Source organism: Thamnophis elegans, chromosome 10, assembly GCF_009769535.1.
Source record: "Thamnophis elegans isolate rThaEle1 chromosome 10, rThaEle1.pri, whole genome shotgun sequence".
NCBI lineage: Eukaryota > Metazoa > Chordata > Lepidosauria > Squamata > Colubridae > Thamnophis > Thamnophis elegans.
This window is the reverse complement of record NC_045550.1, coordinates 26,420,365-26,448,015: the sequence shown is the minus strand read 5'-3', so window position 1 is coordinate 26,448,015 and position 27,651 is coordinate 26,420,365. Positions and strand designations below refer to the sequence as shown.

The 27,651-nt window shown below is 38.1% G+C and overlaps 2 protein-coding genes across 6 annotated transcripts in view; both read left to right on the top strand.

Annotated features, from left to right (window-relative positions):
- The window catches only part of ENTPD1 (ectonucleoside triphosphate diphosphohydrolase 1), a 56,530-nt gene extending 52,128 nt beyond the window's left edge, over positions 1–4,402 (top strand). For all 5 annotated transcript variants that reach the window (XM_032225293.1, XM_032225291.1, XM_032225292.1 and 2 more), the window contains 4 exons: positions 24–281; positions 1,858–1,965; positions 2,275–2,412; positions 3,389–4,402. In XM_032225293.1, the coding sequence (XP_032081184.1) occupies positions 24–281; positions 1,858–1,965; positions 2,275–2,412; positions 3,389–3,595 (711 nt within the window). In that variant the 3' untranslated portion in view covers positions 3,596–4,402. The remainder of the gene's footprint in view (positions 1–23; positions 282–1,857; positions 1,966–2,274; positions 2,413–3,388) is intronic.
- A 7,238-nt stretch (positions 4,403–11,640) lies between these two features.
- Positions 11,641–26,591, top strand: CPN1 (carboxypeptidase N subunit 1). The gene is made up of 9 exons (XM_032225296.1): positions 11,641–12,104; positions 14,226–14,422; positions 15,771–15,926; positions 17,654–17,836; positions 21,841–21,952; positions 22,207–22,346; positions 23,356–23,455; positions 24,864–24,982; positions 26,298–26,591. Exons 1-9 carry the CDS (start codon positions 11,882–11,884, stop codon positions 26,424–26,426), a joined length of 1,359 nt encoding a protein of 452 aa, XP_032081187.1. The 5' UTR covers positions 11,641–11,881; the 3' UTR covers positions 26,427–26,591.
- Positions 26,592–27,651: the final 1,060 nt, after the last annotated feature.

Here is a 27,651-nt window from a genome sequence, read left to right as displayed (position 1 = left end):
GATGAATTTTTTAACTTTTTTAGCTTTCAAAAACTGTCAGAGTCCATGACCCATGTTTTCACCAAGGATACGAGAGGACACTTAATGTTTCTGATCTGACCACAAATCCCTGCACAGCACATAACATCACTCCACCGTATTCTCAGATCCAAATCCAAGGTGATGGGAATTATGAAAAATGCTTAGAAAGCATCCAGAGAATCTTTAATACTGAAGAATGTCATTACTCCAGCTGCTCGTTCAATGGCACTTTCTTGCCTGAGGTGTCTGGAGAATTTGGGGTGAGTCTTTTTAACATAGTGACAGCTTGGCAATGAACTAAAAGATTTCTGTGATGCTATTTCTTTTTTTAAAATTATTAATCCTATTATCTTTAGCAGTAGTCTTCAGCCAGGTTTGAACTGCAAAAATAGAAGCACTGACGAATCAGTCTAATAAAATTACTGACGTAAATGGCATGTAACAAACTGAGGATATAAAAATGACCATTGGTGCATATTGATTAAATGTGATTACATACCACTATCACAAAGGCTGGCATGGCATTTGTGTGATAGCATCATTACACAAATCATGGCATTTGTGTGATAGCATCATTACACAAGTATTGTTATTTGCTCTTGCTTGACATTCCCCATGTGCAACCATGTATTTAGTCTAAGTAGCTGCCTGTTCATTTAAGGCAGTGTTGCTCAGTTTTGCCGACTTCAAGATATGTGGACTTCAACTCCCTGACTGGTTGGGGAATTCGGGGAGTTGAATAATACTTCTTCAAGTTGCCAAAGTTGAGAAACATTGGTTTAAGGGAAATGTTTTTTTTTTTTAAACTTCCTAACTTTTTTCCCCAGAGACCCATTTTTGCAAAGGCTCCATTTTATAGTAGTGACTACATTTCCATAAACATTACTTTAACAGACACTGTGCAGAGGCTGGCAGTTGTAGATGCAGCACTATAGCATTTCCACTGGCTGGAAACATCCAAAATAAATTCCCAAAAGGAGGATTCCCTCTGGAGTCTATAGATGGCATATTTGATTTCAGTTTCCAAAAATAAAGAGCCAGGATCTTGGTAGAGTCTCTTTCCCAGCTTCTGTCATGTTGTAGCTTGAGCCAGCAGAGCTTTGGAAGTGGCGGGTGATCTATCCCTGTGATCTCTTTCATGAAAAAACTGCTCTGCCTCCATTTTTTCTTAATTGTTAACAAGTGGTTTCTATTTGCAAATAAAGTGCTATGTGTACTTGTTGACATGAAGCAATAGGAGAAGCCCCCTGGGTTGTTGTTCTTCTTACATGTAGTATTGAATTGGAGCTCCCAGCCATGTATAGAAGAAGCATAGCTTAGAGGCAGAGACACTGCCACTTTGCAGGTGGAAGATCTCACATTCACTGTCTGTCATCTCTAGTAAAAAAGCAGCAGTGATGTGGCTCAAGTCCCTAGAAACTGATGTAAGTCAGAATGATTGACTAAAATAAAGTTAGATAGTTTGTTGTCTAGCATCTTATTTCTTATGTATTCCAGCTCCTCATCTATTGTAATACGGTTTATTTCTTTGGACATAATATGTTATATCAATGTAGCAATTATGTTTTGTTCACCCAGTTCACATTAGTGTGTAGTTTCTAACCAATTATTAAGTACAGACAGTTGTGGACTAGATGAATAATTTGAACAAATATTTGTTCAGAAAACATATGCTTTGTGCGAAATATTGCTTATAGCAATATTTTGTTTCCATTTATTTATAACATTTGCAGGGCACCCCAATTTATTATGACTAAGTGGCTTATAAAAATACAACTATAAAAAATGAGTCTTTTTTAATCTTTCCTGAATAATTTCATATTACTTGATCTTTAGGCATTTTCTGCTTTCTACTATGTAATGAATTTTCTAAATGTGACCAAAAAACCCATGGACCAAGTGATAGAAACAGTGAAGAACTTTTGCTCCAAACCCTGGAATGAGGTATGTAATTTTTTCAAACAAAAAGACCATGATCTTGACTCATACAGTGAGTGGCCTTCAATTCGTGCTAATTGTGTGAGATTAACTCAACTCAAAAATCAAAGCAAGGGAAGGGAAATCCCTAAAATCCGTTTACACTACAAATGTATAGTCCTCATGGCATGTGAAAAGGTTGTTCATTTGAAAACACACAAGATGGATTGTGATAGCTCCAAGGATTAACATTTATATGGAAGACAGAGTGCCTCAGTTTTTATAAAAGAGGAAGAAAGTCAAAGAAATAAACTTGTTTCCTTTTTCTCTGTCTAGGTGAAAGTCGAATTTCCTAAGGCAAAAGAGAAGTACTTGAGCGAGTACTGTTTCTCGAGTACATATATTATCTCCCTGCTTGGCCAGAGATACAACTTCACTAAGGAAAAATGGCAGACTATCCACTTCCTGAAGAAGGTACCTTTAACATTCAGAGGTAGAAATTAATGAGTGGTGGTGGAGATTTATTTTAGAAGCTCACAAAAACTTTACACTACCATCTAAAATTAATCATTTGATTCAAAATCTTTTACACTAAGAATATATGGGGAGGGAAACAAAGACAAGTGGACTCCACAATAAAAATGTCTTTATAAATCTTCAAAAGATATCCAGAGATAAGGCTATTCAAATTTCCTAGGACAAGGTAATCTTAGTGTTGGTGCATTAATTGAAAAGCCTTATCCTTTACTCTGTCTCACTGAGGTGTGATACAGAGGACAGTTTCTAGTATTTTATGAAGCAGATAGATCAATATGGAAGGAAGTTAAGTGGAATATCATGAGCACAAAGCATTAAGAACTTTGAAGGCCAGGAGTAACTCTTTGAATGGATTCACACAACATGCTTATCTTGGCTGTTGAATTTTCTGAAAAATTTTGGGATGTTCATAATTTATAGAATCATAAGCTGACTGAAAGGGCCAGCTTGGCCCTTACATAATTTCCCAAGCTTAAAACCAACACTCTTAGCAGATAGTGTGAATTCAGCTGCTGAATCTTTGGCTGACTTGATTAAACTTATTATGCAAACCTAGCCACTGAATTGTTGGAGAAAGTTGCATGTGAGCCAATTTGTTCTAATGGTTAAGGCTCCAGGCTTGAAACCAGGAGACTATGAGTTCCAGTCCCACCTTAGGCCACCCATGAAAGCTGACTGGGTGACTTTAGGCCAATCACTCACAGCCCAACTCACCTTATAGGGTTGTTGTTCTGGGAAAAATAGGAGGAATAAGGAGTATTAGAAATGTTCATGCTTTGAATTGTTTATAAAACTAATAAAAGTGGAATATAAATAGTAAATAAATCAATTTTAAAAATGCAGTGTTTGCCCCAGTTTTCTTGGAGCTGTTTGATATTTCATTGAGTGATTCTTCTTGTCTCCTTCATTTCAGATTGGAAACAGTGATGCAGGATGGACACTGGGATATATGCTAAACCTTACCAACATGATCCCGGCAGAGCAGCCCTACACACACCTCTTATCTCACACAGGTTTTATCGGCTTCATGGTCCTCTGCTCTGCTCTAGTGATGACTCTGCTCTTAATAGGATGGATTATATATCACAAACCAAAGTGCCTGAGAAAGGAAATAATTTAGGATGCATCTATGGAAACATGTGGTCAACATCAGGGGTTGTACTTTCCCACTCTGCTCTGCTGAAATATCTAGTTTATATGAGAGCTTTCTGGACTATTTGATTTGGCACCAATAGATGCCAAAACAATAGCATGCTACCATTCTGTTCATCTCCCTCAGATTGAAGATTCGCTTCTCATCCTACTCTAATTGAGGGTTGATAAATTCTTGCATGTTGTTTTAAAACAAATCCCACTTCTCTCAGGAATGCTACTTCAATCATACATTGCTTTGGTCCTGGAAATACAACACAGGGGCATCCAGTCAGAAGGACTGAACACTGCAAGGTCTAACTTATACTGATAGCTGCAACTGCTCTTCGATTGTGTGTTTACTTTCATTCTACTGGAAAAAAACACAAGCATTCAGAAATACCATCTACTACCCAGTTACAGTTTTGGAGTGGTACTTTATCAGATTTGTGATAGTGTTTGTATTATTTCATTGTAGTAATATTTGTAATAATTCCTGTATGAAAGAGGTTGAAAGTAAAATCCTTTGACAATAACTTATCAATTGCTGGGAGAAGAAGGGAAGAGTACTCTCTACTGAAAGCTAAAGAACAAAGTGCAGCTTATGAATTTGCAGCTTGGCCAGAAAAAGGAGCAGTAAATTATTCCTGATGTGTAACAGTTGGTACCTGAGTAACAGGCCTTGCACTGATGAACTGTTTATGAAGTGTTTGGATTCACTGTCAGCTGCCTTATGTAAGTTATACAGTTCTTGGGCACTGAGGTTTGATTTCACATTATATATTATCAAAATCCATTGGTATTATTATTATTCTTCAAAAACTATTCTGGGGAAGAGGGAAACAAACTCTTTGCAATCAAATCCACATGCTTGCAATGCAGAAGTTCTTAAGAGTAGCGCCTGTGGAAGAAGAATTCCTTCTTACAACACCAAAGGAATGTTCCTAGGGACAAAATCCTATGGTTTGATTTGCACTGAGGTTTTATTGTACATTAGGAATATAGGTAATCCTCGACTTACAACAGTTCATTTAGTGACTGTTCAAACTTACAATGGCATTTTAAAAAGTGACTTATGACCATTTTTCACACTTTATGACCAATGTAGCATCCCCATTATCATATGATCAAAATTCAGACAACTGGTTCATATTTATGATGATTGCAGCGTTCCTGGTTCACGCAATCAACTTTTGCAACTTTCTGGGCAAGCAAAATCAAAGGGGAAGCCAGATTCACTTAACAACTGTGTTTCTAATTTAACAACTGCAATGATTCACTTAACAACTGTGGTAAGAAAGTTTGTAAAATGGGGCAAATTCACTTAACAAATGTCTCACTTAGCAACATAAATTTGGGGGTCAATTGTGGTCGTAAGTCAAGGACTACCTGTATAGTTAAAGCATTTTCCAGAGTTCCTATAACAAGTGAGCCAGTCTGTTAATCTAGTCTATCTGCTGACTAGCAAACCTAAGTTATCCTCTGGTAACATTATTGATCCAGCAACATTTGAAAAAATCTTCCATCAATACTGTACATCTGTGCCACTCTTGCAATTTGCTTCAGGATAATAACGTTCCTGCCAATCTCAACTCTTCTGGAGAATCAGACCAATGGAATAAGCCTGTCATCCACCAATAATCATGGCTTTAGTCAGGGAAGATTCCTGCAAACAGAACTGATACAGTAGAGTGGGGGGAGGGGAGTAAAAGCCAGTTTGGCTTAGTAGTTAAGACATCAGGCTAGAAAATGGAAGACCATGAGTTCAAGTCTCACTATGAAAGCCAGCTTGGTGACTTTGGCCCAGTCACTCTCTCTTAGCCCCACCCACCTCACAGGATTGTTGTAATGTGGAAAATAGGAGAAGGAAGGTGTGTTTGATATGTTTGCCACCTTTAGTTATTTGTAAAAATAATAAAGGTGGAGTATTAATTAAATAAATCCATACATATGGTCAATCAACTTTTTCACCCACCAGCTTTCCAGTTTTAAGAAGATTAGATTTATCATGTGTTGCATATTAGATCAAATCTGAGAGTTTCAATAGTAGAATCACATGGTAAAAAATATGGGGAGATAATCATAGATCCAGAGGCTGACAGTTGATCTGGTAGGCATCTGATACTGGCATTGAAGGAACTAGGATAGATAAAGGAAATGTTCAGACTGTTTTGGCTAATTTAAGGAATCTGCTTTTATTTAATCCACAATTATAGAAATATAAAAATAGAATATAGAAACATTGTTTAACATAATGAAGAAGTGATTCGCGTATGTTAAGCATTGGTCCATTTGGGGCACACTTTTCTTAAACTATAGTAGCTTATTTGTTCATTTCTTAGTTATAAACCATGTTTATAATCTACAGGGTCTGAGTTGACACATTGTACTAAGTCATAACGTGGCACATTTTGTCTTTGTACAATGTATAACTAAGATTTGCAAGAATTTTAAAAGCCCTTCTTATTTAACAAAGAATGTTTTTCAACAATGTGGTTCCCACCTCAGGAATTTTATTTCAAACAAGTATACTTTTGACAAGTAATGACATGGATTACCCTTTAAAAGAGTTTTCAAAGAAATGAAAGAGGATAGTATTTAAAATCTGATGAATGGAAGTAATAGTATACTTCAATAGAACTTGAATGAGAATGCTGAATCAGAGTATGAAACATACTCATGTCATACTCATATCATATTCATGACCAGTAAGTATTGACCACATTTATGTGTCAGAATTGTTGGAAATTTGGCTTAGTGAGAATAAGCATTACAGCATATACTATGCCACATATTCACATGCCAATTATTCAAAATAAGCATTCATTTTGCACTAATTTTTCAAAAGCTTTGTTACTAGTCACCAAATGCATTCATGTTAGTGAGTTTTCTAGATGAGTTGTATTTAAACTCACTCATCTTTGCACATTCAGAACCTTCCTTAGTCCAAATATAGAATAAATGAATAAAAATAAATAATCATGTTCTATCTACTTACCAGCTACTTTGGAATTTTAACAGAGTAAAAAAATCAGCATTTTTCTGCCTTACTGATTGGAGTGAGACAGTAACTAGAACAAGTGACAATCTCTTTATTTCTGCCAGTCTGATACTATTCAGATGTGCTGGACTACCATCTCCATCATTCCCAGCTAACATGTCCAATCCTCTTGTTGAAAAGATGGTGGCACTGATAGTCCTACATTCCTGGAAGGCCCCATAATTGGGGAAAGCTTTGTCTACCTCTTCATATTGATCCTAGTTAATAGGTGTCTGTTATTCTTTTGTGATTTAATCTGTCCATATTACACAATGTATTAGGTTCCTTATCCTGTTACTGGGTTGCTGCTGAATTCATACTCTTTAAGAGGCTGATTTGCATGAATCCCAACTGTAGGATATGGTGGGAAGGGAATTAAGAGCAAAGAATGTACAGTATATTATTAAACGTCTATGTTTAATAGCCCCTCTTTGCTGCAGACTTGGAGGAAGAATAATTCAGGACAGTTGATGCTGGGATGCGGTCACATACTTCCTGAAAATAGTTTAAATCTTGTCTTTCCTGTCAAATGAAACAAATATTCACTTTATATATGTGTACATATCTGTATTTATATGGCATATTAAAATGCTTTGATTATTGTCTTGGGTGTTTGTCCATTATTTCCCAAACGAAGGAAGAGAACAGCACTGCAAGTTAAATAATTTTCTCAACTAACAGCATCTGCTAGTTAGCTAAGGGTCAATGACAGGGGTGGGCTGCTGGGGTTTTACAGGGATTCAGGAGACCTCTAGCTAAGACACTGTGCAGTTCAGAGAACTTCCAAATCCCACTTTTGGCTGGCCTCACCCACCCCACACTGCTCCTCCCAGGAATCCCCACGCGGCCCGTTTTGGATGCAGGTAAGTGCAAGGCATGCACGGAGGCTAAAGGGGTGTGTGTGAAAAACAGGCCTACTGGAAGTTCGGGAAAGCCAGAAATGCTCCAGAGCTTGGGGAAGCTGTTTTTACCCTCCCGGCGGCTCAAGGAAAGCCTCCAGAGCCTGAGGAGGGCAAAAATGCCCCACCCACCCCACTGTGGTGCAGGAGGCTGACTAGGCAACCCAGAGAACCCCTTGCTAAAAATTTTGAAGCCCACCCCAATGGCACTAATTCTCTTGTGGCTATATAGGGATTCTAGGCTGACTCCCCTTTTCACTCCACCTGCAGGTTCTGCCATCCCTTCTATAAAATTTGACCCAGAAGGTAATAGCAAAAATGCCTAGACGTGGGATTCCAGCAGTTTCACTGGTTACAGCTAAAAATCTCACTGATGCATTTCAGAAGCTCAAGTTGAATTTAATGAGACTGTCTTAGCAAAATTCCTGCTCATTTCCTGAAACACAAGAACTATGTTCTGCTTAATTAAGGGGGGGGATTAGGAGAGATTAAGGACTAGCCCTCATATGCAGTAAAACAGTGTTTAGATGATAAAACAAAATATTTCATTCTGCAGATATTAAAAATCACAGATTCAATACGCGAGGGGGGAGGGAATTCAAGAAAAAGTTAAATACAGCAAAGGAGATGAAGGATTTACTAATTCATTCCCAGTAGATTTATTGTTAATAATCTGAGATAAGGGAACAATTGAAAATTTCAGTAATATCTATATTTATTTCTTCAGAATCCTTATGTCTCATTTTCTTGTCAGATGTACCGTTAGCTCAAACCTTAACTTTTCATTTATTTTGCATTTTGTTCATCATCACTGATTCAGCTATCTTCTTTTACCCTTTAGACAGAAACATGAGTCAAAATAGGGATGAACCAGAGCTGAACAAATGGGTGTTTCAATTCAATATTTGGTCAACTCCGTTCTTTCAATTGTTTTACAAATTAAATAATATAATTGGGTTCCTTCAAATCTTTGGAATGATTGGAAAGTGATTTAGAAATTTGATGACTGGGTTTGCCAAGTCTTAATATTATTGCTTCTTTCTTCCAGAAGGAAAATAGAAAGAGGGAGATTAAAAATCAGAAGGCGTCTGATAGCAACTTTCCAGATTAATAATTTTTTAAAAGATATAAAATTTCATAAACTACAGTTGACCCCATCAGAAGCATGGGCTAGCTAAATTGATGTAAGATTTAAAATGAAATGAGTCAGGGGAAGGGAAAACAGGATTTTTATACAAATCCAGGATATATGTGACAAAGATTGCAATTACCTTATAAATTAACCAATATGATATGTTAAAAACCCATTTGTGCTGAGATCATATGAAGTAACCTAAAGCTAAAATATGAGTTTCTGTGTTCCAAAGCATGTGTTGGGGTCTCATGGAAATTTTATACTCTGGCATTACTTTGTTCTTGTTTTGAGCCTGATATTAAATTTATATCTCTCAAGTATTTTGCAAAAACTCAGACATGTTTGTTCTAGAATTCAGAGAAAATTGTTGGCAGATGATGGCGTATATAACATTAGAGGAAGAACGTATGAAGATACCTCTACTGTTGTGTGAAATTGTTGAGGTTTGTGTTTGGTTGGTGTAAATGGATTTGTTTTAAGGTGTGGTTCGTATGTTAGCATCATTTCTTTGTTGTTGCTTGTTTTTTGTGAGAATTTTCTTCAAGCTAAGTGGTTGGTGGTAGGCAAGTACAGGTCTACCAAGTGCCTAAGAAAGTATAATGTTATTGTTCAGTAAGGATTCTTGCTTATAAATAATATGCTTGAATGACTTGAGGTATGCGTGGCACGACATAACCACGAACGTCAAAAGCGCGCCGACAACACCGCGGCGCTAAAACCGCAATGTCAAAAGCGCACCGACAACAGTGCGCCGACAACAGCGCGCCGACAGAAGCGTGATTTAACTTAAGGTAAGGTTTAGGGTTAGGTTTAGGGTTAGGTTTAGGGTTAGGTTTAGGGTTAGGTTTAGGGTTAGGTTTAGGATTATGTTACAGCGCGCTTCTGTCGGCGCGCTGTTGTTGGTGCGCTGTTGTCGCGTGGTTTTGACGGTGCGGTTTTGTCACCGCGCTTTAGTCACACGCACTTTAGTCTACTGCGGTTTTGTGGTGGAACCGAGGTATGAGCTGTAGCTAATGACTACTGGTGTTCTGTTTTCATGGTCTATCTGTTAATATCAACCTGGTTTATCTATGGGATAGGTATGGTAGTTCTGTCTGCTGAATGCCCGGTTTAATCCCATCAATTGAGCATTTCTGTTAAGCAGGTCAGAACAAATACAATTATAGCATATGGCCTGGCTTATTGAGATCAAATTGGATATATGTTCTGGGGTGAAATTATTCAGAGAGGAGAAGAGATATCATGGATTTTATTACCTTGACACAGAGTAGCCAATCCATCTACTTTATTACTTCTGCAAACCCTGCCTTTCAGCTTGACTCAGGGCTAATCTGCTATTTGCATCTTACCCTTCTCCTGAAGATATATTGTTTGAGTTTTACCTCTTCCCGTAATCCATATTTTATATCTATTTAATCTCATAATACCTTGTCTGCCATATTGCAGGCTAAAGTGGAACTGGTCTGCTTAATAGTAGGCTGCATAACACCCTCTATGTTGATTGGGCTGATAAAGCTTCTATAAATGGCACAAAATAAGCCTGAAGAAGAATAAACATTTGAAGCACAATTTATTAAGCAATGTGAGGACACATCTTCAGTATATGTAGTTTGATAGTTCCTGAATTTGAGATGTTGCAAAATGAATGAACATGAGAATTATCCTGAATTATTATTACCAGTATGTCATTAATAAAGCAAATATATTAGAAAGGCTTGTAGTTAGGTTAGATGGATCTACATCGACTGAAAATGTGGAGCACTTTTATGAGCATGTTATTAGCTGAGAATATGAGTGATTATCTATGAATGTTACAAAATTATATGCTGCAATAAAGAGCAGGGATCTGAAAATTAATCAAGCTAGTTATGTTTCACAGGAAAAATAAGTTATAAAATACATAAATGGTTAAAACAACAGCAAATAGATCAGTGGATATACTTTGGCAATATGATTAATGAAGAGGAATATTTGATTAGGAGTTTAAAGGAATTTTTAGTTTTTTCTTCAATTCAGGATGGCCCCCATCTTCTTACATCGGGGTCTCCCCATCATTTATTTTATTTAGACAAATTGCACATTCTTTTCAGATGCTAAAACTGAATGCAAACAAAAGACGGTTAGAATGCATGCTGTGTCTGGATTAAAACATGGCCAACCGAAAACCCTCATTTGTGTCCAGTCTGATTGTCAAGATAACTGTCAGGCCTTTTATGAATATTTATGACTATCATATCTGAGCTGAGACATTTCTGTACTTTTTTGCTGCTATCAAACAAACTTCCAGATTTTTCAGTCTCGATATGATAGGCCTATTGAAACTGGGCTTTAGTCTTTCTCCTAGTGAAACTGGGCTTTAGTCCTGAGCAAAATTGAGCATAGGACTAAGAGCTGAACCAATTTCATGCCTCATCATTTGCAGTGTCCTTTGTCCCATATAACATTTACTATGCAACGCACCCCTGTTTATTTTAAAGCACTGATTCTTTTATGGGATACAAACACTTTATGGAAATTTATAATATAAAAGTATTTTCAATTCCAATGGCAGTTTTTAAGACAGCTGCCATATCCCAGATCTGTTCTAGAATCAGAGAATATGTTCCGACTACACCTAAGATCTGAATATAGGGAAAGCATAGAAAGGAAGAAGCATGTTGTACATGTTCAGAGATGCTTGCTTTGTTACAGTTGTGTATGTAAGAGCTCTGGCATATATCTGAAAATGTGCTTCTTGAAATCTAGTGAGCCTAGGCAGAAACCAAAACTCCAGTGAAAGATGTCTCAGTTCCTGAATACCTTTTCCTGTCGGAGAGATTTTGATCAGGTCTCTCTCCTGTCGTGAAGAGCCAGGAGATTTCAGGCGCCTGTTTACCCTTCAGTTAATAAATGAACAGGAATCAACACAACTTTCTAAACGTGCAGAGATTTTGAATAATTCTGGCTCCAAAAGTTCTGAGGCATATGTGTGTGTATGAGAGCACAAGGGGAAGAACTCAGCATTAAAAAATTCTTCCCTCGCTGTAAGGGGCATTCACTGAGATGCTCCTCCCACCACTGTCTCCACCACAGGTGGAGTGGGCTGGCATTTGACTGTAAAACTGGAGAGAACTGGGTTGAGTTTGCATTCTGGTTGCTGTCAAAAAGCAAGCTTGGAGAGCTATCGTCTCCTGCACAAAGCTGCTTGCCACCCGGAGAAAGATGTATCAGTGGCTTTGGCTCCTTGGAAAAGTTCTGCTCTTGGTGAGAGTGGCTGCCTCAATTAACTTCGTCCATCACCGCTATGAGGAATTGGTGCAGGCGCTGTTCGATGTAAGGGGCTCATGCCCCTATATTACCAGGCTGTACAGCATTGGGCGCAGTGTGCAGGGCCGCAACCTCTATGTGCTGGAATTCAGCGACTCTCCTGGCATCCATGAGCCCAGTAAGTGTGCCCAGACGTATATCTCTTGTATAGTTGAAGAGATGCTTCTTTCTGCTCTGCCTGATCAATGCACAATTGGGTTCAGTGTGGTGCTGGAATCTCCATGCCTAATGGAATCAAGCCAGGGCCAAGGTTTTCCTAGTAGAAAGTTTGGTCAAGTTATGGGGAAGGGGGGGGGGCTGTGCAAAACAGAACCAGTGTTCAGATTGACTTGTTTAATTAATAGCATGGTTTTAAAAATGCATTAAGCCTCATGACATGCTAGTGGGTTTATTTCATTTCATGTGAAGGTCTGAGAGATGTGTACTAGCAACCATCTGCGGCTTGTAATTAAGGTAAAATTTAATTCCCATTCCAGAGATTCAACTCCAACTCTCTTTTTTTAATGCCGTACTTTAATTCTACAAAATATTATAGCTAATTGGACAAAATAAATATTAATCTTGGGAGATGACAAAACCTACACTATCTCTCCCTACACTGTTTCTCTCTGCCCTAACACTCATAACTTTGTTGTTGCAAATTGTAGCTTTGATAGATTACACTTTGAATAAGTGGGGCAGAGCCTGACTTTGTAACATGTTGATGCCAATGACAAAGAGAGGGAAATAGAGGCGCCAGACTCATAATTATGCAGCAAGAATTCTAAGTTCAAAGATCATATGTTGAAGCCCTTAATATACCTTTAACAACTAAAGCAAAGGGGTTTTTCATTAGAAGCATTCTGGTTAATGAGTACCTTTCCCAAAGTAGTGTACTTAAGAATTACAGAAGCTGAAGTTCAACATATCTGGGGGATGCCAGACTGGAAGAGACTAGTCTACTGCTAACCATTATCCAGTAGATGTCAGGCAAAAATATTTTTTATTCAACTAGGCATTGTAAAATTATTCATCAGTTACATTAAGCACAAGAGCAGATAATTAAAATTCTTTAGACAATCCTTTTACTTCTGCCTTTTTATTTTTATGACATTTTATGGTCTTTTTTTACTTGTACACCCCAAAACCTAATTTAAAAAGCTGTATTTGTTTTTAGTAATTTAGTAAATGTTCATTTCTCTGATGTGCAAAGTTCAGCATTTTCCAGTATGATATAAATTGTTTTATGCATGAATCCTACAAGATAGATAACACTAATAACTAGTAAGGTTTCTTACCACCAAGATTAGCAGGTAAGCCATTATAATTCATGTAAAGAAATCTCATAGACCAACTGGTTCAAAGATTTTTAAGGATACAAGAAGAGGAACACAGAACTAATGAAGAATGAATAGGGAAAAAGAGGCTGGGATCAGCTGCAAGTTTCGTCAAGGGATTCTATTATGTATACATGGATCCCCCCTTATAATCTACAGAAACATGTTTTATTCTTTTGTGCATAAAGTATGACTACCTATATTTGCAGATATATTGCCTACAATTCTAGAGACTTCTGTACATAATTAATATCCTTCTTCCTGTAGAAGGGCCTTCTCAGAGCCTAATAATTGTTTTTTTGCATCCTGCAGGGTACATGTAGAGAAAAGGGGGCCATCTATGGGGGAAGCAGTTTTACATAAATGAATTTGAGGCTAAACCATGCTGATTTTATTTTGCAATTTACTTTAACCCCTGTAAAGCTTTAGAAGGCTGGAATGTGACATTCCAGGAGATAAGCTGAAGAGGAACAATGGAAGGGGCCTTTGGATACCCTGTATGAAATAAAGAAATAGAGACCCTGATTATGTGGTTGTGACTGTGCCCTACTTTCAATTCTCCACCACAGGAAAAGATTTGCCCCCAGGATACATACCATTCTCATACAATGCACTGCTTCTTCCCATTTTCTCCAACCACAGATTCCTGTCCATTGCCCTGTACTTTAAGTTCTGTATGAGAGACAGCAATTGACCTCTCTTGGTTTGACAGTGAACATGTGGCCTGAAGAAGCACATAACCTCACAATGAGCTTCTTTCCACAATACAAAAGGCCACTGCTATAGTTTCTCACCACAGAATGCCATTTGGGAATCCATGCTGCTTCCCCCTCCTGCTTGACCTCAATGTTTATGCATTAGCACCCAGTTGTGTTGAATCCATCTACTCTGTTCCAATGTCAACAAATGTCTCCCTTTCACAGTGGAGCCAGAATTCAAGTATGTGGCAAACATGCATGGGAATGAGGTACTAGGCCGGGAACTGTTGCTCCAGCTTGCGGATTTCCTGTGTGAAGAGTATCGCCATGGTAATCCGCGTATTACACAGCTCATCCATGAAACACGCATTCACCTCTTACCTTCGATGAATCCTGACGGATATGAAGTGGCAGCTGCCCAGGTACCAGGCAAGCATCCCTTTTTTATTTCAATTGTCATGGTAATAACAAAAGTTTATTTTAAGGAAGTTAAGGGAGAGAGGAATGACGAGAAAGGAAACATACTTATGTTTCCTCCAATTTAATGCTTACTGAATGTGTAGGAAGTGCAATTTTCGGAATGTTTAGTTAGTTCCAGCACTTTTGGAGATATCAAATTTGGGGAAGCCAAAGTCACAGACAATAGCTCTAAATCAAACTTTATTCATTGCAACAGCTGAATTAAATTTCTGTGTCAAAAGGCAATACATCTTGAGAATAGACTCAAGTGACTGCTACAGAATATTGTATAAACTTTTCACGATTGCTTGTTTATGATCTTCCAGAGACATATAGCTTGTCGCTACTAAGAACTTATAAGTGAGACAGTTGGATCTTAATCTGATTTAGAAGGCAACATATGGCAGTACTATGTAGTAAAAAGTAGAACATATGCTTTGAATGCAGAAAATATTTTGGTATCTACTGGTAAAAAAAGTAGGGCTTGTGCCAGTCAATATCAACAATACTCATTTTTGGTCATGGATGCTGAGCTGTAGCAAAGCTGCCCCAATCCACTATGATTTGATGATGTCATAGTTGCAGATCTGTAAATTTCAATCTTCCCCCATATTTTCCAGTGATTGGGAAACAGGCATTACATTGCACTGAATGCCACTGGCCAACTTGCTTTCACTTTCTGGCTCTTCAGAAGATGACTAACCTCATGATGACTTCAAAGAAGGAAATTCACAGCAATTGGGGGACTTCCAGATAACAGGCTTTCCACAAACTCTTCCAATTTATAATAGTGCACTTACCCCAGTTCCAAACTGTTCTGATCATTTATCGTTTTGGATATTCTGTGTAGTTCATTGTTCTTTCGACAAAAGATCTTTGAGCAGGGCAAGTGACATTGATTAGTAAAGGCAACAGCCAATTTCCCAGTGCAAGGGAAAATTGATTTCTATAATTCAAACTGATTTATTGGGCCATAAAAATAAGGGAATTTCAATTCTGCATTTCATGTTTACGCCCTGTAGCTTTGAATACAGTTGTATTGAAAAAGAGATGTTTCTTAAAATATAATCATCTTTAATTTAGGGTTGTCTGTTGAATTCTGACTATGCTAATCTGTATCAGAAGATCCTGCTCAATAAATATTTGGCAACTATTCTTAGCATCCTGAAATCAAGAAGCTCCTGAACAGCTTTTATTCACTTTTCTGAAAACGCGTATCTCCCTTTTGATGCCTCAAGAGATAAACTAAAATTTGGTATTCACTTAAACATATCTACAGATTACACAAAAATCTATTATTCTCTTTTTTAGAACCAAAGTTATTTTGAGGATTTCACTGGGCGAAACAATGTCAATGGAGTTGACCTTAACCGTAATTTTCCTGACCTCAACACCATCATGTATTCCAATGAGAAACAGGGTGGACCCAATCATCACATCCCTTTGCCAGATAATTGGGAAAGCCAGGTAATGCCAATCCAATTAATCCCTTTCAAGTAATGTGTGTACTGTATCCACTTATAGTTCATCCACTCATCCATCCTAGTCAGGTGGTTGTAGAAACTTGTGATGGCGGTGTAATGCATGTTATTGTACTCTTATAATACTGCACGAATTAAGTTCTCTCTACTTTTTTGCCATTCTCTTCACTTTTCTCTAAGAGCCAAATTGCATATGAAGATAACCCAACTGCTTTAATACTCCCCGGATCATAGTCCTTTGGAACACAGGAAGAAGATTTTGTCTGGGTCTCTGTCTGTGTATCTAGATATGGAAAATTAACATATTGAGAATTGGTTCCCAAGTTCTTAAACATCTCTTGGGAACCTAGCAAGGCCATCATTTCTGATGTTAGCCATGTGAAGCCTTATATGCATTAAATAAGATCAGGATGAGTATAAAGTCTGCACACTTTCTTGAGCCTATGTGTGTATGTACATGCCTGCCCATGGGCATGCGTGCATGTATGCACGTGCATTCACATGCTGCCTTCAGGTCAGCATTGTCTCCTGGTGACTGCCTGGGCTAGTCCCTACAGTTTTCTTGGCCAAATTTCAAAAACAGTTTGCTATTGCCTCCTTCCAGGGCTGAAAGAGTATGACTGGTCCAAGCTCATCCAGGTAAGTTTTGTGCCTAAGGCAGGACTAGAATTTCCAGTTCCCCAGTTCCCAGGCTTCCAGTTTCTAAAATGCAGAATCATGACTAGATTCACATATTGTCCTAAGCCATGAGTTGCTTAAGGATGATTTGCTGAATAAGCCACAATGGGCTGGACATGTTAAAACATAAAGTTTGTGAACCTTAATGGTTGTGGGATTCCTGCAACAGATAATTTTAACCACTAAATAGTCTTCAATAGTGCGTTGTTGTTTTTTTGCTCTGTGAATGAGTATGTGTCTGTTTGTGTGTATGGGAGTGTATGGAAAGGAGGTAGGGAGGGAAGGAGAGAGGGAAGGAAGGAAGGAAGGAAGGAAGATGACAAACAAGAAAGTCAGATTAATTAGTGTGCACTTAAGATCTTTGCTCATTACTTATTATTTAGATACTTGTGTGTTGAGTATTTAATAGATACCTAATGCATTTTACAAAATTTTTGTCAGGTGCTTAGTCACTTAAAGTGAATGGGTGGCCATATAAATTATCTAAATAAATGAATAAAATTAGCATTGCAACAGCAAAATGGAAAACATAAACAAGACAGAGTCAGATAAACCACTCTTCTCCAATAAAGCTAAGTCAATTTGGCAGACTAAAATTCTGCCAAAATTTTGTTTTAATGGATGGAGTCTATATCTCATTGCAACCAAGAACATTTTTGTGGTACATGAAAGCAGGCAAATTTGATCTCAATAAGAGGCAAGCAAGGATGGTAGTTGAAGAGACAATGCCTCAGACATTGCCATTTAGGGCTTTCAAAATAATTACCAATCTATTAAACTCTGTCCAGAAATCAATTAGCAATTGGTCCAAGGACAAAAGGAAGGATTTAAAGGGTTTTGTAAATGGGCACTTGCTTACTTTGTTAATAATGTCCAAGGCCAGAGAATTCTGAGATTAGAGAGCAGTCATTCAGACATTTTTATATCTGCATCCTGGGTATGTTCTCATGGGGGCAGTGCTGCAAGTCTGAACAAATTAGAAGTATTAAGAATCAGGTTGAGCATCTGGCTTGGTATTTTGTGTATTTCTGACAGGTAGAATCAGAGACATTGGCTGTGATTCAATGGATGAAGAGTTACAATTTTATTCTCTCAGCCAATCTTCATGGTGGAGCTGTAGTTGCCAATTATCCCTATGACAAATCCCATGAACAGAGAATCCGTGGCAACTGGCAAGCAAATAGCACCCCCACGCCTGATGATATCCTCTTCAGAAAGGTGAGAAATGTCAGGGATAATAAAAACAAGATGAAATGGATTCAAATCAATGTCTGTGTAGAACAAAGGCTCTCTTTTAGGAGGTAATTAGATGCTGGCTACCTTCACATCTAACCTGACCTCAGGTTGGTTCTGCACATCAACATGACCAGTGCGGAAACCGACAGTAGAATATACCAGCTTAAGTGTGACTGCACTTTGGACAAATACCCAGTCTTGGGAATTAATCTGAATAGAGATTCGATCCAAATTGAGATCCTGGGAGAGAATTCAGATGGGAATGTCTCTTCTGTTCCTGGTTATCTTTGGTGCTCTTTTGCATCAGTTCTCAAAGCCCAAGGATAGGGTCAAAGAGCTTGCATCAAGTGAGTCATCCTCCCCTATTTCTTCCACCTTCACTTCCCCACCCTTGTCCTCCTGCCATTCATGGCAAGAGAATATTAGGAGAGAAGCAGTGTGGGATTCAGCCGGTTTGCACCTATTTGGGAGAACCAGTTGGTAACTTTCCAGGTAGTTCGGAGAACCGGTTGTTGGAAGAAATCTCCTTTTGTTTTTCTTCACTTTAAAGGGCTAATCCTGTAAGGAAGACAGGAAGGAAACATTCTGGTGTTGTTTCTAGCCTCATCTTTGTTGACCTGGTTACAGAAACTGTCTCTCCGGTTAATCATGATTACATTGTAAGAGCTAAGGCGAAGCACCCATTGACGGGAGTGATGTTGAGTTGGCCATACCCACCTAGTCACGTGACCACTGAGCCCCACCTACCCAGCTGGCCATTAGGGCAGAGAACCAGTTGTTAAATTATTTGAATCCCACCACTGGAGAGAAGAGACCCAGCCCTTCTTTCTTTCCGCCCATCCTCCTGATCACTTACCAAGAGAAGGTAGAGGAGGAAAAGCGGGTCTCCTTATATCTGTAGAGATTCTCAATCATCCAGGCCATAGTTGTCCCAAAAGTACTTTTTCAAGAGGCAACCGAGTTTCTTTTCTCTCTCTTTTTTTTTCTTTGAAGAGGTTTTGCTTCTCATCCAAGAAGCTTCTTCAGCTCTGACAGGTCATGCTGATCATCTGCATTCTTTTTCTTCCATTCCCCACCATCCCGTCAGAGCTGAAGAAGCTTCTTGGATGAGAAGCAAAACCTCTTCAAAGAAAAAAGAGAGAAAAAGAAAAACAAGAAAATCCAGTTGCCTCTTGAAAAAGCACCTCTGGATCTCTTTATCCTTTTTGGTGTGAATAAATGCAATAGAACTGCTCTTCCAGGGTGCATGCTGTATACTGTTTAAAACAAACTCCTCCCTCGGGGCTTTAGTGCTATGATGCCAAAACCACTGTGAGGAATTTTAAATATTTATCCAGTTACATTTATGCATATCCAGCAGTCTTATGAAATATTGCTGGATATATATAAAATAATATCTTTGCAGTTTTGGCATTGCCACACCAATACATGGAGAAATGGACAGCTGAGATGAGGGGAAGTGCCCCTTCAGCTGGCATCATTCTGTAAAGCAGAATTTCCATAGTAGGAGTGAATCCAATAATGGGTCTAGAAGAAACTGGTACCAAAAGACCATTTCTCTCCTTCCCGTGGTGTATGAGAAGGGTGATGAAGGAGAAAAGAGTAAAATGACTCATTTTCTCTCTGTTCTCTGATCCTGGCATAGATCCCTCTTTTTAACCTTTCTTAGGGGAAAGGGGTCATTTAAGTGCCTGGAGAACTAAAATCCTCAAAATCCTGCTTTCCTCATCCACTTCCCACTTCCCCTGCCACTCAAGAGTTGAAAGAGAAAGGGGAGATGTTAGATCGGGTAATGGACAGGCACACATAGGCTAATGGTAACAACAGCTCTTTATTATAACACGACAAGTATGAACAATCCAGCGAAGGTTGAATCTGACAGCAGCCCTTTTATAGGGAGCTGTCAGACCCTTCGACCAATGAGATTAAACCTCTATTCCCGCCGGAACAGAGGACCTTGGTGGAAACCATTATAACTGAAGCTAGTATCTAACAGGAGAGATGATAATTTGGGGGCGGGGGCACAGTGTGAGAGCAAAACAAATATCAAGGCATGCCTGAAATAGGCTAAGATAATCAACAGCAGGAGGCCAGCTTCCTTCCCTAGACTGACCTCAGAACATTTCATGGCAGACTACTTAGCAAAGCCTATGCTGGAAGAAACAGAAAAACGCCACTTCTATGAACTGAATGATGGAGAGATGCACAGAGGTCATCTAAGTGATAGTCTGGAGACAGATTGAGAACATCATATATTAATATCCTTAATTAACAGTTAATGGGTTATCTTTATACTGTGACATGCAGATATGAGGATGAATTCCTAATATTGAAAGTGAAGTGTCCAGTTGGATAGTAAAGTCAGAACTGAAAAAAGGATGTGTTCTAAACATGAAGGAAGGAACTGTAATAAGATGGAGGGGGGAAGTTTAAAATGTAAACAGAATGCAGCTGCTGTGAATACTGTGATACTGTAGACATTTTATGTCACATCCCAGAGTGGCTAGTGATCAGTTCTGTGTTTTAATTCTGATTCCCTGATTGTTTCCCCCTGGAATGCATATGAAGTAACTAGTTCTGTTGTAAATAATACTACTAGAATCCTTGTATATATTTAATATTACAAGTCTTTGTTCAATTTGCTCTGGGAGCTCTGAACTTGATCCTCAGGCCAAATGACTAGTATTGCAATATATCTTGTGTAGTACAGGACAATACTGATAATTTAAAAATTGCAATGAATATTTATGCTTGTTTGCAATAATGACTCTTAGCCAGTTATTGGATTCCTTCCAGTTGTACCATGAGAAAGGCTGAGGAGAAACGTCAAGGGGAAAAATGCAAGGAAGCCAACTCCTACACAGGCAGGAAAAAAAATAACATTTTTTAATAGACAATCTTTTTGAATGTAGTGCTGACTTTTCATTTTGAGAAAGCTTTCAATATATTATTCTGGATTCTATTAATTGATATTTTTGATGTTTTAAGTATTATTATTCCAGTGCTGGGTTTTTTATTTGTATTTGCTATGTACTACACTACTTCTGTAGATGATAGTGGAATAAAACTGTTTTAAATACATTATTTGATTGGCCCTGAATGGCAATGAATAATCCAGAAACTGCCAAAAAGGCTGATTTCAAGATGGAGGTGCTGGGCTATTATTAGGAAAGTAAAAATAATCTGGTGATATAATTCCCTATACAAAGTTATGCATTTGTAAAATTCAATATAACGTTGATTTTAAATAATAAATAATAAAATAATAATTGAGAATTGTAGAAGTAGAAAAGTACAACCTAAATTGTGAGTTGTTGGAATAGCCCTCCAGTCCAAGTTGAAAAATTACATTAAGGTTTCTTTAAGTTTGTTCATTATCTCTAACAATATATATATAAAGAAAATAATTATTTCTTCCTCTCCCCCTCTCCTCCTCCTTCTCCTCTTCCTCTGCATAAGAACATTAAAAAAGCCCAGTGTGATTAGACCACAGGCTCATTCAACCCATTTTATTTCATAGCAATGAACCACTTATCATTGAGAAAGCTATGGTAGACTTTCTCTTTGTTCCAGAAATATATATATAAGTCTACCATAGCTTTCTCAATGATAAGTGGTTCATTGCTATGAAATAAAATGGGTTTAATGAGCCTGTGGTCTAATCACACTGGGCTTTTTTAATGTTCTTATGCAGAGGAGGAGGAGAAGGAGGAGGAGAGGGGGAGAGGAAGAAATAATTATTTTCTTTGGCTCTTTCACTGTATGCTGTGAATGTTTATGTTTTTTTCTTGTTTTGCTCAGAACAGCATTGAATCTGCTATATAATATGATAGGATAGCTTTTCTTAATGGGAAGTGAGGACACTAATATTGCAAAGGGGATATTATGGTCTTCTTTTTTACCTTTTTAGATCTAGAGTCTATTTCCAGCTTGCAATGTGACTGGACAGGTGAAAATATATGACCATCTTAACATTTTCTTTCCAGTTGGCCAAGGTTTATTCTTTTTCCCACGGATGGATGCATCGGGGTACAAACTGTGGAGATTTCTTTATTGATGGCATCACTAATGGGGCATCCTGGTACTCACTCAGCAAAGGTAAGGCAAAATGGGACAAGAGAAAGAGAGTAAGTATGTTTTGGAGAGAAGATTTTGAAATGTCCCATTGTGTAAGAGTGATAACCTTTAGAATGGTTAGAAAAGTTCCCTACTTTGGAGCATTGTTGTTTTGATCTTTAGTCCTCATACTCAGATATCATCAAGAGACACCTTTTTTCCATCCTTTTAGTTGGTGACATTTAGCTCAAAGGGATGCTTAAGTCTTTTTATCAGTATACATATCTGTCCTTCAGGGATGCAGGATTTCAACTACCTGCACACCAACTGCTTTGAAATTACCCTTGAACTAAGCTGCAAGAAATTCCCGCCACAGGAGGAACTGGAATTTGAATGGCTGGCAAATCGGGAGGCCCTTATTGCCTACATAGAGGAGGTAACAAAATTATGACACAATATCATTCTGCTTTTTGGCAAATCTTTTTTAAAAATTGATCCCCTCTTTTTTCATGCTTGTAAGATGTTACATTAAATAATGAGGCCTTGATTTGACTATTTGGCAGTGCAATACCAAGGGCAAGGCAAAGGGGCTAGTCTGCCCTAGAAATAGGCAATGAGAGTTGCATTGTCTGCCAACCTGGTGATGACAAGGAGGCTATCCAGAGTATTGGTGGTGCGTGTGAAGTCAGGTCGGTGTTGCTGATGTATCTACCAGCTGTTTGGCTGTTAACAGTGCAGCACATTAATGACAATGGGTGGAGCTCCCATTGGCTAATATGCCATGTATACCACTGTTTTTTGAATAGGGGGATGGGGCATCTATTAAACCTGAGTGCCCATTGAACTTGAAGGTGCTCTTGAATATTCATAAAAAAGCCTATCTGCTACTTTGCACATGTTTGCACAAAAGTATGTTTCTTACCAATCCTCATACTTCTATCATCTCAGTTTTTTCTTGCCACTGCTGCACACCTCCACCAATTTGCCCAGTGCTTTTCTGTCAGCCCCTATATTGTTCCAAATCTCCCAGTGCCTTCCCACCATTCCTGTACTACTTCCACCGTCTCCCACATTTTTTCCTAACTCTTCCTAGAGATAATACAATTCTGATTAGATATGCGCAGACTCAGTTTTTTTTCTTGTTTGTCTAATAAATGAATGTAGAATACATGACAACCTAGAACTCTGTCCAGAGTTTCAGATACAGTCTTTTCTTCGGGAAGGCCTTTCTATCTATTCTGAAGCTGCTGATGGATGAACCTGGGACTTTCTGAACATACCACATTTATGTTTTATCATAAATCATTGTGAACTGGGAAAAGATCTTTTCTCAGACCAGTAAAGAAGCCCTATCACTGATGAAGCTTCAGACAAAATGACTTGTTACTGTATTCTTCCTAAGTACTTCCTTAGTCCTAAGGCTGTTCAGCATTTCTGTTGTGCAGATTCACCAGGGCATCAAAGGGCTGGTGTCAGATGAGAACAACAACAAACTTTCAGGAGCTGTAATTTCTGTGGAAGGAATTGGCCATGATGTCACCACAGGTTGGTATTCAGCCTAACATAAGTTAAAAGTGTTCTGCCTCAAGCGTTGTAGGCTTGCTCGAGGCATGCAATTAACTTCACGTTTAGGAATCTCTTTCAGGCATTCTTAATAGCAAAACTTGGAGTTCAGTATTAAGATACTTCTGACTTTCCATGATCTGTCCCATCACATAGTGTAAAAAGATGATGATTTTATCCCTGCTGAGCGAAGATGTAGAATGTTACTATTCCGGTTCACAAAAGCATTTAAACTGCCTGGCTATAAACTTTGCATGTGGGCAAGATGCCCCAGTGGCCAATCATAAACAGAGATGTGATCATATGTCATGGAACTACATTTCCCATAAGGCAGTATCTGCCTACATTTCCCATGCGGTAGTTTCTTAAAGGAGATAGTTCTTAATTCCTACACTAGCTATATACTGCTGGGGCAGCACAAAAAGCTTTTTCTTAAGAGTCCTTAAATTGATTTCAAAGGTATTTACCGCATTGTAATTTGAATTTTAAAAGTTGCTAGAATTTAGTAACACAGTCAGAAATTAAGCAATAACCCTATGAAAGCACTCCCAAAACTGGTTCCTGCCAAATTTATTAGGAGGATTTACTGTATGTACAGTCAGAATTTCCTTTCTGGAGATTTTGAAAGTTGTAATCCTATAACAATATAGGGAACACTTAATATTGTAGCATTGCACTATTAGCTTTAGACTATGTAAGGTATCTACAGTGTATGTTTATGTGAAATATACATGTAGTAAGCTGGTCTGTGGACAGGATTTCTGGAGTTTGTGGTATTTTTTTATTAACTTTATTAAATTAAATCAAATGTTAACCCTAAAAAAGTATGGCTGAAGGATTCTGACTCCCTTAGATTGCATTTCACCATCTAGAAAGACAAGGAAAAACTTACTTTACATCTGGGATTGTTTACTTATCCATTCTTTTTACCCATTCATATATGCTGTATTCAGCTTGAACTTATGAAGGTGCAAATGTCATACAAGAATTCCATGTATGTTGAATTGAAAACATTTAGACCTTCATATGATGAAGGAATAAGGAAGATGTTTATAGAACATTAAACATCAGTCACCTCCATATTTGTTTTCTTCTGCATTCATAATTAATATTTGAACAGAGCTATGGATTCCTTGGAAGTATCTCCTTAATCAAGAGGTCGGTTTAGTTGCTCTTTTGACAACTTACTATTCAATGGCATTTAGTCACTGATGGTTGCAGAAAAAATGTATTTCATGAGTGATTGTCAGGGGATATATCAGTAATTCATTAATTCCAATTCTACTAACAAAATGATGGCATTAGCTAGAAGTTTATCCTTCTAAGTTTCCTCATCTTCAAATGAAGTCTTTAACATCTGAATCTTTTAGTATCTTCTTTTCTCATGTAGGTGAACATGGAGACTACTTCAGGCTGCTACTGCCTGGTAATTATAGAGTTATTGCATCAGCAGATGGTTACCAACCTCAGACTGTGATGGTGACTGTTGGCCCAGCTCAGCCCTCACTGGTGAGTATGGAAGGAAAGAGGAAATACAATTCTCCCACTTTCAATATGAAGCATGAGTAGAGTAGGGAAGGAAAAAGAAGAAAATATCTGCATGTGTAGGTATTTCCTCAACTGAAGCAACTTGATCTCTTGATTAGTGAAAATACTATGGAAATTGCTTTTCAGCCCAAAAGAATGGTATACCCTTTCCATACTGGAAGGGGAAAAAACATGAAAATACTCGCTACATTTCCTTTAAGTATAAATTATCCACTAGTTATACAGTTTATCTTGGAATAAAGTTAGTTTATAAGAGGCTGGCTTATATAAGAAGCATCAATTTATGTTTTTGCTATCCAGAAAAAGCTTTGCCTGGGAAAACATTGCAACTAATATGTTTCAGGTTATTATCCATTAACAGCAAAAGTTATTCTTATACAGTAGCCAGGACTTTGATGCCCCATTATTTATTTATTCATTTAATTTATAGTGCTGTCCATCTCATGAACAAGTGACTCTGGGCAGCATACACTCCAGCCCTAGTTGGACTCCCTTTTAAAAAATAGTCAGTCCACCAGTCACCCGAGGACAATCAGTTATTGTTGAACTGTATGAGTCTTAAGCAGCTCCAGCCAGCATAGCCAAACGTAAGGATTGCTTTAGTTCAGCAACATCTGAAGGACCATAAATTCTCTAACCAGGCAGTAATGTGAGATGATTCACCGTAGTTAAATGTTAATTTCCCACATATTCTCCTTCATATCACTCATCTCAAAAATTGTTGGAAATTAATATGACACTTAGCTGTCTGGCACTAATCATATCATTCCTTGTAAATCTCTTGCTGTTTCTCATTGCTAGAAATATGCCCAAATCTGGAGCTAACTTATTATCGTTGCTTGCTCCAAAGATTGAAATGTATCTTATGTCCTTTTATTGGCTTATCTGAGGAAAGACTATAAAAAAATTATTAGTTAATCAAAATCAAAATCTTAGTTCTAATACAGTTTTCTAAATAAAACAATAAATTGTCCATCTAGAGACCATTAACCTCTTCTTTTTAAAAAAACCTTATAATAACAGAGATCTATACATAGATAGATGACTTTCCTAGAATGTAGTCCTGATTCACTGATGGAAATTTGGCAAATATATACTCCCTTGTTCTTTTACTGCATTGTTTTGTGTATTTTTTTAATTCATCCACAATTTTATTCTGTTTCCAAATGGAAAAAAGAGAATATGACAAGCTTCCATCTGGCAGAGGGGGGGAGGGGTACAATGTGTCATGTAACATTTTATTGGATGGCATTTCAGTGACTTTTGTCTCTTTCAGGTGGATTTCCAACTCAGACAGAAACCTTTGGACAATCCTCCTGTACCAAAGGCATATAAGAAAAGGTCCCACAATAAACCGCAGCAAAAGAAAATTGTCCCACGGGCTGCCCCATGGCAGACACTATGATGAAAATAGTCCTTGATTAGTTAAAAGCTGAAGGAGCATGTCTGGCATGTAATGTCAACAATAGTGGCAAATGAACTTTTTAAGGAGCACCCAACCCTCTGATGACCCTCACAATCATGAAATGCATCTAAAGCTTTCTGCATATTAAATATATATTTAACTGCATTGTGGACTGAAAACTCTTTCCAGAGGAGGACAGGCATTAGGCTATTCTGTTTTATGATATTCTAATCAGTCCTGTGTTTTAATTTCTCAAGAACAGTATAGTACTGTAGCTCATGAGAGCCTACATTGCCCTCTTCTGGGCACTGAAGAGTAATCATGGGGAAAAAATATAATAGGATGTTTTTAATCAGTTGTTTACATGAATATTGGAAAAGTTAGCAATGCATTTCTTCTTGGGGGAGAGGGCATAATATACAAAACAGAAACTGTTAAACATTTGCAGCACAACTTTATACTAAATTATAGAGGCTAATTGTATGTGCTTGCTCAAGCCAGCCCAATATCAGTTTATTCAAATCTGAACTTTTCTACAGATCATTGGGCCTGCAGAGTTAACACTATTCATCTATCTTTGGAGCAGCCAAAATTGTTCCCTCTTCTGACGCTATAGCAGTGGTGGGTTTCACTTTTTTTAGAACCTCTTATGTAGGTGTGGCCTGCTTTGTGGGAGTGGCTTGCCAGTCATGTGACTGGGTGGGCATGGCCAACTTGTAAATGTGGTGAAACTCACTTAACAATGCTCTTGCTTAGCAACCCTTTACATCCCAGGGGTGTTCAAACTTGACAGCTTTAAGACTTGTGGACTTCAACTCCCAGAATTCTTCCCCCCGCTCTTCAACTTGATGATGTGTGCACGGGCATGGGGTGGGAGCTGGAATCGGTTCTAAACGACACTGTAGATTTGTGGAAACTCTTCTATAGAAGAGGTTAGAACTGGCAGGAACCCAACTGGCAGGTTACTGCCAAGTGGGACTGATCTGATTATTTGTCTGCAATGCATGCTTCTGGCTTTGCATGCTCCCCTTCAGCTTGCCATGAGTCAGAAGGAAAACCATCTGCACATCAGACCACTATAGTAGGATTTTGTCTATAATTTCTAGGCTTGTTTTTCTATGTTCCTCTTCCAACAATCCATTTTGTCATTACCCAAATTCAATAAAGTGAAGACCAGAATAGACCAGATTTAGTAAGGGAGTTAAGTTACAAGCAGCTCACTCTG